At 57.2% G+C, this 13,062-nt stretch overlaps 4 protein-coding genes across 4 annotated transcripts; all 4 read right to left on the bottom strand.

The window, feature by feature from the left end:
• Positions 1 to 1,783: 1,783 nt before the first annotated feature.
• Positions 1,784 to 2,777, bottom strand: INS49_007494 (uncharacterized protein; the record flags this gene model as incomplete). The annotated part of the gene is made up of 3 exons (XM_043168257.1): positions 1,784 to 2,313; positions 2,378 to 2,696; positions 2,775 to 2,777. The coding sequence occupies 3 exons, from the start codon at positions 2,775 to 2,777 to the stop codon at positions 1,784 to 1,786; spliced, it is 852 nt and encodes a 283-aa protein (XP_043016843.1).
• Positions 2,778 to 3,509: 732 nt separating this feature from the next.
• On the bottom strand, positions 3,510 to 8,153 carry INS49_007495 (uncharacterized protein; the record flags this gene model as incomplete). Its single annotated transcript, XM_043168258.1, has 9 exons — positions 3,510 to 4,232; positions 5,097 to 5,131; positions 5,378 to 6,196; positions 6,766 to 6,952; positions 7,080 to 7,725; positions 7,785 to 7,851; positions 7,911 to 7,933; positions 7,999 to 8,047; positions 8,105 to 8,153. 9 exons carry the CDS (start codon positions 8,151 to 8,153, stop codon positions 3,510 to 3,512), a joined length of 2,598 nt encoding a protein of 865 aa, XP_043016844.1.
• A 353-nt stretch (positions 8,154 to 8,506) lies between these two features.
• On the bottom strand, positions 8,507 to 10,390 carry INS49_007496 (uncharacterized protein; the record flags this gene model as incomplete). The annotated part of the gene is made up of 2 exons (XM_043168259.1): positions 8,507 to 8,509; positions 8,630 to 10,390. 2 exons carry the CDS (start codon positions 10,388 to 10,390, stop codon positions 8,507 to 8,509), a joined length of 1,764 nt encoding a protein of 587 aa, XP_043016845.1.
• Positions 10,391 to 11,075: 685 nt separating this feature from the next.
• On the bottom strand, positions 11,076 to 12,882 carry INS49_007497 (uncharacterized protein; the record flags this gene model as incomplete). The annotated part of the gene is made up of 3 exons (XM_043168260.1): positions 11,076 to 11,840; positions 11,895 to 12,199; positions 12,360 to 12,882. 3 exons carry the CDS (start codon positions 12,880 to 12,882, stop codon positions 11,076 to 11,078), a joined length of 1,593 nt encoding a protein of 530 aa, XP_043016846.1.
• Positions 12,883 to 13,062: the final 180 nt, after the last annotated feature.

Here is a 13,062-nt window from a genome sequence, read left to right on the forward strand (position 1 = left end):
CATGGGAAATTCCCGTCACAGCACGAGCTGCCAGGAACAAGTGACACACGCCCTCAGGAACGAGACCAGATAGCCGATAAGAGGGATGGACTGTACCGATGCAGTTGAGCCCCGTGGGCGGGTGAAGAGAGACGAGAGAGACGGGAGGGACGGCCTTGATCAAACAGCTCTCATCGGACGGAATTTCTCGCGAACAGCGCCAGTTGTGCCCATTGCCTCGTCTCGGCCCGCCCGGGAGCTTGCAAAAGCCCACGGGGCATCATGACGTGGTCTTTCCTGTCGTTCGATCTGTAGCTGCGACAGTGAAGGACAACCCAGAAACCACCACATGGACTCAACATAAAGCTGACTTGCAAGTAGTAGCAATGGACGGTGGACAAAAGGTAGTCAGCCAACATCTCTCTTTTCCCAGGAAACACGGGGGCAACTATGCCTGGGTATGCAATGGGTAGCCCAGACATTACCCAGGGCTTCTCTCCTGCGCTCACTCATGCTGACCAAGAAGGCAGCAACAAAAAGGCCCAGCACACTGGAATAGGCCAGACATGGGTAGGTCACCTGTCAGATTCCATCCGAGAATCACCAACTGAGTCACAATGCTCATACCGAATACCCCGGGGATTGCTGCGGATCTCTTTACCTAGCTACTTCGGTAGTAATCATGCTCTACGTACTGGGCAGCCCATCACCTTCTCCCTCCAGTGGATGAGTTATAGTTTCATTATTGATCTTGGGGAGTATAATCACTGACCTTGAATGGGCCCGGTCTGCATGACTCCCCATGTACCTAGGTAGCTTGCTGCTTGCCAATAGAACGGGGTGCCTCCCTGAGCCAGGACGCCAGCCACCACATGGCAAATGTCCCGAGTAAAGTAGTCGGCGCCACAGGAGGGATAGACCGCGCTTCATTTTTGGTCTTAGTCCACCTCTTAAAGTTTTCCCTCCCAAGAACAGGAAACATAATTGAACATCCTGCGAAGGCTTGGGTATGCTAGAGCTGCATTCGTACATGCATAGGCCGTTATTAAAAGGCCGCCAGGAAAACTGAAAACTGATACATGGCCTGACAAAAGGCGGAGAAGTCTTGGAGAATTGATTCCGAAGTAGTACAAGATATCTGCCCGAGGTTATACAATATGAATCATGCTCGCTCATCCTGTATATGCCATAATACTAGTAGCGTGCCCTGGGCGTGCAAGTGGAAATCACCCACGAGAAAAGTATAAAAAGTATGTCCCAAGCCACCAGATGCCAGTGAGGCCTTCAAAGCAACCGGAACAAACATGTCGACCTTGCAGTATTCTGATGCCTTGAAAATCGTACCAAATAATATCTGGGTTGCAACGGTAAGATGCCATACTTCCTCACCCGTCCAAACACATCCGCCAAGATGACACTCTCGTTCCCTATACCGATCGTGCTTCTCATTTAGGAAGATGAGTCTAGCAAGACTGAGAGACAGTACTGGTCAAGAGCCGACATCGTCTGAGCATCCTGCCCCTGACCATCGATCATCGCCAGACATGAGTTTACAATTAGCTGACGGACCGCCAAGATACTTAGGTAGTTGGACGAAGCTAACCGGGCCCCTGCACCGTAGATGCGCCGCAAGATCGCAGTCAGGCTGATGGATGACCATGTGGTGTTCACGTGAATCTGTAATTAGGCATAGACTGCTGCTGCGACGAATTGTTCGCAGCAGTAACAATTGACCCGTGTCACGTCATTTCAATTTCGGCGAGAGGATGGTGAGAGAAACGTTTCAGTGAGGATCAGAAGACATTCAATTTCTATCACGGTCTTGCCCAGAGTTCATCCGCATCATCTCCTTAAGCGCCGCCGTCTCAGCCTCTTGCCTTGCCAGCCGAAGCTTCAAGTCGTCCCTCTCCCGCGTCACACCCTCCAAGGCGTCCTCCAACTCCTGGATCCGGTCGAGGCGCTTCTGCCTGTACTTGCGCGCAGCGATGGTGTTGCGCTGGCGCTTGAGGACGACGTCGGGGTCGTCGTGCGGCTTGGCAGGCTGTCGACCAGCCCCGCTGGCGCCGACAGGCCGCGGGCTGTAGTCGGACAAAGAGGATGCTGGTGACTTGCTTCCGGAAGAAGTAGTGGTGGTGTTGGCGGCGGTGGTAATAGCGGCAGCAGTGGTGGCAGTGGCAGAAATGGCCGCTGGGGCGGCGGTGGTGGTGATGGGTTCAAGGGTTTGGGGTGATGTCAGCATGTGAGGATGAAGACTGGCGTTGACGTGGCGTGGAGGGTCAATGAAGAAATCTGGAATGTCTGTAGGTTCCGGGAGGGCGTCTATCAGGGCAGGGTCTGCGATGACTTGTCAGCGTGCTGCCACTCATACATGCATACATACACATGGGGCCAAACTCACCAAAAGTAAAGTCCAGGTCGAGGGGGGGCACGGCAGAAGTAAAGGTATCTCCCGACGGTTCCCAGGCTTGCCCAAACGACAGAGGGTCTTGGGCAGCATAAGTAGCTCCAGTGGTGTTGCCAGACCACAGCAGTGGCGACAGGAAGTCCGAGCCCGAGGGATCGAGACCGAGCCCTGCCGCCGCCGAGGGATCTTGATGGAGACTGTAGTCGATGAAACTACTGCTGGGAAGGTCGGAAGGCGGCCCTTGCGGTCTGGCGCGCCGCCGCTGCAGATGAGGATGCTGCAGCTGCCATTGTTCGATAGTGTTTGACGGCCTCTAGTGTCGAGGCCGGCGTGAAGTCTCCTAAGGAGAAGAAAGGGGGGGGGGGTTGATTCGGTGTGGTTGAGGTTATACCATCAACCGGTGGTTGGACTTGAGAGGCAAGAAATCATATTCAGGAGAGGCTAGGTGAGGCCGTGGTCGTCATTTATAGACAGACCACCACCGTTCCCGACACCACTGAGTATGGAGCGAGCGACACACGCCATGCCACCACCCATTCCCATCCTTTGTGCAGTCAAGGTATGCCGAGGGCTGTCGCATGCCCACCCGCCTCAGCTCAGCCCCTCCCTTCGCACCTGGATTGGGAATAGCCAAAATGACTCATAGTGACTACCAAGCCCCGGCACGGACTGAAACCAAGACACAGCCAATGGGAAATTGCATGCAATCTTCATCCCACCCCACACACCGCCCGGCCCCGTCTCACCAAGGCTGCTGCATGTCAGCACCAGCATACCATACACCACCACGTAGTAAGCACCGTGCAGCTGGGGAACGCCCGTTCCGAGCCGATGCAGACGATGCAACGATCCCTCCGGCTTGCCATACACCAGAACGCAAACAGCAGAGTCCTGTACAACATGGACGATTATTTGATGATCATTGTCAATAGACAGGAAGGAACACTCCCACGGCCGGGCACCGCCGCCCGAAGTTGAACCTTGACAAAGACCTATGCATGACTTATTAGCCCCAATGGCAGCCCAGATCCTCCCTCCTGCCGTCCCATGCCTTCGCTATGCTCAAATAATGATCACACGCCCGCACTCACCATCACCTCGCTCGCCGATGACTGCTTATATGCCGTCATATGTCGCTCAAGTCATCGTCGGCCCACGTAATATCGGCCAGCATGTCGAGCTCTGCCCCGGCATCAAAGTCAAAGTCTCCGTAATCTGTCTCCTGCGAAGCCACCGGCTCCGCCCGGGTCTCTGATGCCTTGCCTACGGCATTGGGCCCTGCATTTGTGCCCATCCCAATGGGACTGCGTTGTCTTGAGGTAGCCGGGGACCTGTCACCGCTGGCGTGTTCGTCGGGAGATCCATGGGGATTTCCTGACGGGACAGCCCCAGGGCCAATTTCGTCAAAAAGGTCATCCTCAAGAATCTCGGAAAGATCTTGTTCAGCAAGTTCCTCAGCCGAGGTCTTCCTAGCCTGCGCACGGAGCTCTTCCTTGCGCCGCCGCTCCTCGGCCAAATTCTGTTTGTAGCTGCGCTCCATGGCAACGAGGACTTCACCGCCCGGTCCACTGGAGCCAAACATCCGCTTCTTCGGAGGCGACGCCGGTGGCACGGCAGAGCCCTTCTGGGACCGATGTGCGGCACTGCCACCATCCGGGGGTGAGTTTGCTTGTGAATGTTTGGCTGCCGAGTGGGAGCAATGCAGGGACGGCGGGCGATTGTCAAAGCCTTCATTCGACTGACCCCGACCAGCAGCGTCGTGCTTGCCGCTTCGCTTTTGCGGGGACGATGCGTTCTGCTGTAAGGTCGGTCGAGAAGGCGGAGGCCCTTTGTTGGACCCCTGAAGGCGCTGGGATCGTGGACGTATGAGTGCATGAGTCGGGCATTGTGTAACCTCCTTGACCGTCTGGCTCAGAGGTTTGCCACGGGCACCAGATTCGTTTCTAGAAGTCGGAAGAAGACGGCAGCAATCCAAACCAACACCTATCACTTCTGCAGAGGGGTTTCTTGCTGCGTTTGTGGCGTCTTTGGGTGCTTGGACTGCCGAAACGACTCGTGTCTTTTCGTTGGATGGGAGGGCCAATCTTTCTGGAGGCAAAGGCAATGAGTTCCCGTGGCTGGCAACATGCAGGGTCCGGGATGCAGGGTCCGACCGCACTTTGCTCGGCGTGTCCAGTTCTGCTATGTCCTGAGAAGAAAGTATCAGATCTTGTGTTGCAAGGAAGGGGATCTCAGGCCGCGTATTCCCGCTCGGCTGGTCCTGAGGAAGCAGCGTGGGTCGTCCGGGGGCCACGGCTGATGGTCTTCCGTCGTGATGATCGACGTGCTCGTGAGTGAGTAATGGGGGTTTGTGAAGCAGTGATGGCCGTCCAGTTGGTATCTTGGCCGGCTTGGCCGGCTGCTGATCCTCATGAAGCTCCCGTGCTTCCTGGGAGGGAGTTGGGAAGAGGTCGTCCACGTGGTTCATCACCAAAAGCTGAGTGCTTGTGGGGAAAGCGTCCGCTGCTTTGAAGGCGCACCCCCTCGAGCCGGCGTAAGTAGGAGAAGCCTGCACTGGTGCTGGTGTGGGTGCAGCATTGGTTGGCTTTGGGAGGAATCTCGGCCTACCGGATCGGGGAACAACAGCTCCAGTAGGTGGTTTGAATCTGGGAGGAGCTGGTGGCCTGGCAGCCACCGTGCATCTCGTTGCAGGCTCTTGTCTGCCTCCAAGGACGAACGGTGAGGCCGGCTTCTTGAAGACATCGTCGACTGGTTTAGATTTAGCACGGAGATTCCCTGTTTGGGGGACATCTCCCAGGGGAATTCGAGTGCTGGTTGGTAGCTGAGGGCCTTGCAATTTCTGTGGTCTAGGAGGCTGAGGTCGCGATTGAGGGCGCGGCGGCGGCGGCGGGGATGGAGCTCTGGGAGCGAGGGAAGCATGTGATGGAGGTTGGACACGGGACTGCAGGGGTTCTCTGGATGGGCTCTGTCTATTCGGGCTTGATCTGGTTGCACTCTTGGAGGAGGCCAGTTCGACGTCTGCTATGAGCTGATCCTCCAGCATGGCCTCGGTGGCGGGATCATCGGTGTCGACGCTGCTTGGCCGTGACCAGGACTCCATCTCCATTTCCTGAGCAACCCTTGCGACGGCCCCGACTGATCGCTGGGAAGGAATATGTATCATCCTGTCGAGCAAGTTCCTGCTTGGCTGGCCGAGCTTCCGTCGCTTGGCTGGTCTGGCCGCCGAGTCTCCGATGTTGTCCGCCGGGTCTTCATTCTCCTTGCCCTGCGCTTTCCTGTTGTGATCTTGGACGTGGTATCCTTCCCGCTCCTCGCACGGCTCGTTCTGGAAGTCGGCATCGGATTCGACCTCCGTTGCGGACTCCGAGTCGGCTTCCTGGACCGTCTCCAAGTGGGCGTTGTTCTTGCCCCCGAAGCCCAGCCTGCTGATGAACCTCGAGATTGTGTCCTGACTGGGGTGGACATCGACTAGCGGCAGACCCCTTTTCCTCTTCTCGTCTTTTTCCTTGTCCTCCTTTGCCTTCTTCTTGTCCCGTGCAGTCCGTGCCCTTGCCTGGGCCTTATCCTTCTCGAACTCCTTGCGTATGCGGTCTTGTTCCATGAGGTCGATGCGCCGTTGTTCAGCCTTTGAGAGTTTGGGGCCCTTGCTCTTCTGCCGGTAGAGCTTCTTTGCCTGCTTAGTGGTCATGGGTGGTCTGCTCTGAACAGCAGCGGCGGCATCAGCGGGTCGTTGTTGTGCTTGAGCGAGACCAGGCAGGTCTGGGATCAGCTCGAAGGTCTTCTGTTTGGGTGCCATGGCGGCATGGTGCTCATCTGACTGGGCCTGCACGGGTCAGTGAGTTTCGGTAGATATGTGAAGGCCAATCTCTTTGTGTCTGGCTGTCTTGGTGATAGTATGATTGTGGATATAAGGGATCGGAAGAGGAGAGGCATGACAGGACGTGTGAGGATCCCCCCCCTCCACAAACGCGTCCTGAGCTGGAGCTCCAACCCCTGCTGTCACGCTAGCACGTGCAGCCTTTCGGGTATCTAGGTACCCCGGTACCCAGGTATCTATCCTTGTACTCATGTACGTGCTCAAATGCTCCCTTCCCGCCCTTGCCATCTTCATCTCAATCTTTTTGTCATTCAGATTCAGTGTTGTTGCTGGGTATAGGCCTCATCATGCAATCGAAAGATCTACCGTACATGGCTAGGAAGCAGGCCCAATTGTTTCCGAGGCCTTCCTCCGGGCCTTTCAATGTACCATACTTCCCTCGAGCGGGACTCGGCAGCTCATGATGCCCAAGATCTCAAGGCTTGGTGATGTCTCCTCCTCCTCCAGCCTCGTGTGACGAGCAGCAATATCTAGTCCTGCCTCGCCGGATCCAGATCAACCTTACCAACAATGTCGTCAATCTCAGCCATCACCTCTGGCGTCAGCTTGTCCAGTGCCTTGAGGGCTGCACAGTTCTCCACCACCTGCTCTGGTCTCGAAGCGCCCGTGATGACGGCCGACACGTTCTCGTTCTTCAGGCACCATGCCAGTGCCAGCTGTGCCCGCGTGATTCCCAGCTTGTCCGCGATCGGCTGGTGATTCCCAGGACCGTCTGTTAGCTATCTTCTTCCCAAGCTGCAGCAGACAGAGGAGGGGCCCGCTAGATTCGGTATCGAATCCGAAACGGACCGGAATCATCAACGGAGGGTTGACACTCACCTTCAGCTGCTTCGCCTTTGCAATCGTGTCCTGCCACTCGGCATTCGCAAACGAGTCGCGGACGGAGCTGACAAACTTGTCGTCGCCCTTGGCAAACCTCGACCCGGCCGGCGGCTTGTCTGGGCTGTCGTCGTACTTGCCGCTCAGCAGCCCGAACTTGATCGGGCTGAACGTTGTCAGGCCAATGCCGAACCGCCTGTAGAGCCGCTGGAACTCGCCCTCCACCTTCTTCCTCGAAAGCATGTTGTAGAAAGGCTGCTCCACCACCGGCGCGATGAGTCCCAGCTGCTTCGCAATCCCGCACGCCTCTGCGATCTCATCCGCCGACCACTCGCTGGTGCCCCAGTACATCGCCCATCCCTTCTGGTCGATGACGTGGTTGAAGGCCCGCACGGTCTCCTCCATCGGCGTCAGACGGTCCGGCCGGTGGGCGTAGACAATGTCGACATACTCGAGATCCAGACGTTTGAGCGACGCCCCGAGGCCCTCGATGATGTGCTTGCGTGACAGGCCATGGTTGTTGACGAGCACCTCCCCGTTGGCCCCTCCCCAGTTGAGTTTTGTGCTCACGACAATGTCATTGCGCTTCCATCCAAACTTCTTGATCGCCTGGCCCATCGCCACCTCGGACTGGCCCCCGGCGTAGCTGCGACGGCGTCAGAATGGCAAATCCCCCACCTTTGGTGGCAGGCCTCGGAAACCCACCTCTCAGCCGTGTCGAAGAAGTTGATGCCCAGGTCATAAGCCTGCTTCATGCACGCAAAGGTGCCCTCTGGCCCCAACGTCAGTGTCTACTGGCCACCGGGATCCCTGGGACGGTTCCAGACGCACCATTCTCAAGCTGCCCGCCGAAGCTGATGACGCCGTCAGCACATCCCGGACGCAACCTCCATCTCGGCCATGGCTTGGGGATACGTACGTGAGCCATCCTCCCAACCCAAGTACGGACACATGCAAACCCGAATTGCCTACATCGCGTCAGAACTTGGTGTCTCGCCGGCTACTTGGAATACCATCCTTCATACCTAGCCTTCTGTAGGCCATCCCGGTCTTTCGAGGTTCTTCCCAGGCCATCTTGAGAGCTCCGATTGAGGCGGTTTTCGATATTTTTGAAGGGCTTCTAGGTAAACCAGTGACGAGTTGTCGGACTCGTTCTCGAGATGATGCAGCGAAGAGTTTGGTCGACCTAGTAGGTCATCGATTGATGGGCGGAGAAATTCTCGGCATTGCTGGACCGGTGGAGCGGCGGCTCAATGCGGCAGCCCGAACCGGCGTTTTCAACACTTAGCATCGTGAATCCACATTCCGAGGATCAAGCCGCGCATACGCATACTTCTCCCCCTGCTCACCCTCGAATTTATGAAACACCAGGCAAATTTACTCGTCATTCATCTGGCGCCTCAAGAGTATGGTAAACCTGCCCAATCTCACTACAGTACACAATGACTCATGTCAGCGAAGCCTGCAGCCCATTCATCCCACGACTCATTTGCGGGCTGTGCCATCAACATGGTGGCTATAGTTTCCTCAGTAGCAGCAACATCAAGTACACGCTGGCTCGGCTCTTGCCGGAAATCGGTCCACATTGGTAGTTGCACGCGCAGAGGATCATTCAGCCTCGCCATTGTCTCCAAGCCCAAGTACGCCGAGTTGGGCACTCTCCTTGGAGCTTGCAGGTCCGTCTCGAAGGACCCGTCACCGACGTTGCCGTCGTCAGCCTCGCATGTCTCTATATGTGGGTTCCACACCAGGTCGCACGGACCGACGCTCTCCACCTCCGCTATCCTCGCACACAACAAGGTCAGAAGAGTCTTGTTGCCACCGCGTGACGAGGCAAGCAGCCGCTGTAGCTTAACAAGCATCTCCACAGGTCGTGCGTCCGTACTGTTGAGATTCCGTGCCATATCCGCGCCCGTCGTGAGCGTGTATATGTACTCAGTGAGCGCACTGGCAATCTCAAAGATCTTGAGCTCTATGGTTGGCCCATGGGCCTCAAGTGCCGTCTTGGAACAGTGGCAGATGTGCGATAGAAAGTCGGCCACGATGCGGTACGGCTGTGAAACATGACTTTCACGCTCGGAGAACATGGCCGCCTTGGACCGCCGCAACGACGCTCGCCAGACCACTGCTTGCATCCAGCACTTGGTAACGCATATGTCGGCCCTCTGCACATCGTTGCCTTCATACCCATCTGACGATATCTCTTGCAGGCGGTGCTGGAGATACTCCAGTCGGCTCTCCTGATATGTCTCGGTGTCATCGTCAGCCTGCGTGAGCAGGTCGAAGGCACCACTCTGATCGAACAGCCAGAAAAGGTCGACAAGCTTCTTGAACGCCGGCAGGATTTGCGCCTCGTCGACCTCGACGTTGGCCCTGTCCACGAGCGGCGGGAAGCTGGCCTGCCACTTCAGAACAACGGGGAGTTTGTGTAGCACGGCTACGCCCCTCTCCGTGACGAAAAGCAACCACAGGATGCGACGTCTCATCTGCTGCTCCTCTGGGGCCAGCAGGACATACGATGCCTTTCTATGCAGCCCCATGATCTGTGCCATGGTGATGGCCTCCCGAAGAAACAGCAGGCTCTTGGTGCCCCCTGGGCTCTGGTTCTCATGGTAAATGTGTTGGAAGAAGGCTATTTGAACCATAGCCAGGCCCGCATCGGGGCCGTCGTCTCCATTTGCGTCCCGCAAGAGCAACTTCGTTCTTTGACACTCGGCAGTCATGGACGCAGCTGTCGCTGGATCATTGTCGTCTGTCCTTCCTTCGAAAGGTAGCTTGAGCTGGACTATCACTGCTGCGCACACGGCGTTGGCAAGTGCGTAGGTCCCAAGATCTGTGGGATCCCTGAGAAGCGACGATATGACGTCTTCAGCATCGAGGATGGGCCACACTGGGAAGAGGCGGAGGCGGTAAATACACAGTCGAATGATCAGGGACGACACAGGGGTCCTTTGGAGGCCGCTGGATCCGCCGTCTCTGCCTGGCACAAGAGATGGCTCTCCGCCGGGCGGGCTCTGACCCACGGGTGAGGTCCCTTTGGCAGGCAGATCGTCCACCAGGCTATCAGTGTTGGTGCTGTTGTTACCACACGAGCTCTGGCCCTCCTTGAGGTTCTGGGAGTTCTGTATTTCCTGCAGGGTCTTGGCTCTCAGGCTGCGGGGGCCCCTCGTTGCCTGGCGCTTGTTGAAGGTACACGCGATTCCGATGGAAGAGCATCGTGCGCAGGGTGGCTCTTCAGTACATCTCACTTTGCGAATCTTGCAGCCGTCACAGGCCCGGCTGCCGATCTTGCGTCGTGGCAGGGCAGACATGCTGTCTCTGTTGAGTCTGCAGCGTGTCGACCCACTTGCTGGGTTCTCTCGAGGACGGCGAGCATGTGCAAGCAAAGCAGCACGCCAGCACTGTGCAATGCAGGGACCCGATGATCTACTGCGTCATGTCCGCGGGCCGTCCCTATGTTTCGTCCGACCTGGCCGTACCAGTCAGCCGGGTCTCGTTGGCAATGTCGTGATCCGGAGCAGCGATGAGATGCCTGGCAATGGTCGGCTCGCTGAGAGGTTGAACAGAGAGACAAAGAGTGCTCGCCCAGCACCAGCAAGCAATTGGATGGCTGGACGGGGGTTGGCTCCGAGGCCCTTCGAGATCGACCCGCTGGACCCGGTTACCCCAGATTCCAGAGCGGGTCCTGTTCTTGCGCCATTTCACTCCACCATAGAGTCATGCATTAGTGCCGTTCTGTTGTGGGTCGTCCTTGGACCCACCCGCCTTGTGACATTGGCGAGCTTGTCGCCGATGCCCCGTCGACGGAAGGCAGCCCCCAGTGCGCCAGTGAGAGGCCATCTAAATGGCTTCGGGGCGGGACACAAAGGACGCTCCAAATGAGGCTCTTGGCTTATTATATCACTTTGGCTCTTGTGGCATTGGTACACATCCCGAACGCGATTTGTCTCGGCCGCAAGAATGAACTGGACGAAAAATACGGGTGGGTATGTGCTCTCAATACACGAAACGGAAGTCCAGCCTTTTGTTCCCTTCACTCTCCCTCGCCTCCGTGTTGCTCTGGTACGCAGCCATCTCCTCAGCGCTCATCGTCTGCCACTGCCTCTCCTTCTTCCTGTTCAAGTATATCAAGACCTGCCGCTGCACCAAGATCGAGGCCAGCGACAGCACACAGATGGCCAGCAGGACCGCATTGCCGTGCTTGTAGTACGGTGAATCCCATTTCCTATAGATCTGCGACCCGACAAGGCTCCCAATCTGTACGATCACGTTGTAAGTCGCCGCGGTGATGGCGCGCTTCTTCACGTCGAAGGTGTTCTCGGAAAGCCAACTTGAGATGATGGGGTGGAAATACGGGTACCCCGAGATCAAGGTGACGAGCGAGAAGCGGCCCCAGTCCCGGCCCCCGTCCGGAATCGTCAGCATTGCAATCAGCAAGGGCATGATCCAGAACTCGCCGAAGAAGGCGTGGAACGCCCGCTCGTTGAAGTAATCGCTGCTGAATGCCAGCGACAGCATGGTGATGATCTGGAGGACCGCCGAAGGGATGGTCAACATGTTGGAGTTGAAAGTGGAGAACCCGAGCCTCTTGAGGGTCAAGGTCAGGTATGACTGCACGGGAGTGGCGGGGATATAAGCGACCAGGCCAACAAAGTATAGTCCCCACATGGACTTGTCTGTCCACGCCTCGCGCACATCTTTCCAGGCAACAGGCTCCTTGATCGCCGTGAGGCCCTTTGCCGGGTCGTCACGCAAGATCCGCTGTGTCGGCCTGGTGTTAGTCTAGTGCCTGGTCTGGGGCGCGATGCGACTTACGTTGACCATGATGACCTCTTCGCGCTCCGTGTACCAGGGCTTCCGCCAGAGGGGTCCCTTGGTTGACACAGGAGAGGTTGGGAGGTATAGGAACGCCACGACGGCAATGACGCAGGTCAGCAGACCCTCAAGCAAGAAGAGCCAGAACCACCCAGGTTTGCCTCCGATGCCTCGCATCTCAAGGATTCCTGCTGCTAGCAAGGCAGAGATGACCCGCGCAATATTGAGGGTGGACCAGAAGGCGGCCAGCCGCAGGGACAACTCTTTCGATTTGTAGAAGTACGTGGCAAAGAGGATTGTGCCCGCTGGTCGGCAACGAGAGAGTCAGCAATTGCTACGACAGGACAGTCAGGAGAGAGCCAGGCGGGAGCATGATACTCTCTCGATACTCTCAAGAGAGGACCGCGGCTCACGACATGGGATCGAAGTGCGAGGGGCGAGAAACAGCCCCCAAGGTTGACCTACGTATGAAACCACCTTCGCACATTCCGATGAAGGCGCGAGTGATGTAGAAGGAGGTGCGGCCAGTCATCCACGCTTGAGCCCATGAGACTGTCCCCCAGAGGAACATCATGGTGGGCAGGATGTATTTGAAGCCGTAGCGCTTGATGAGGACCTGGGCAGGGAACTCGGCGGCCAGGAAGCACAGGAGCTGGATCGTGGTGCCGTTGTTGTAGTCGTCGGTCGAGAGGTTGAGGTCATCCAGCAGGTTGTCGGCCAGAGCGTTGGACAGGTTGCCACGGTCGAGCTGCAGGCCGAAGAACATGACACAGAGGGCCGAGAGCAGGCGTATGTCTGTCTTGCGCACGACCCGGCGCTCTTCGTCGTCGGTCCACTTTGCTGTTGGGTCGAAGCGGTGCCTGCCCTCGTAACTCTCGTGCGGAGGCGTCACGCCGGCGAGCGCATCGCGGCCGACATTGGCCGTCGAGACGGAGCCGGCAGCACTGACTGTCCTGGTCGGGGAGGACTCGACGTCCTTGGTGTCCATCGTGCAAGGCAGACCCGCAGGACAAGAATTGTTGAAGGTGATGTCCCCTTTGGACGCGAGGGCGACGTCTTCTTGGAGTTGGCCGAGGAGTGTTACTGGAGCGAGGATGTCAAAGCCCCGGCCCACGACTTACCCAAGGCCCGAGGCGATACTTATGTAGTGGTACGGACGCTGGGGTTG

The sequence above is a fragment of the Diaporthe citri genome, assembly GCF_014595645.1.
Source record: "Diaporthe citri strain NFHF-8-4 chromosome Unknown scaffold_21, whole genome shotgun sequence".
Classification (NCBI taxonomy): Eukaryota; Fungi; Ascomycota; class Sordariomycetes; order Diaporthales; family Diaporthaceae; genus Diaporthe; species Diaporthe citri.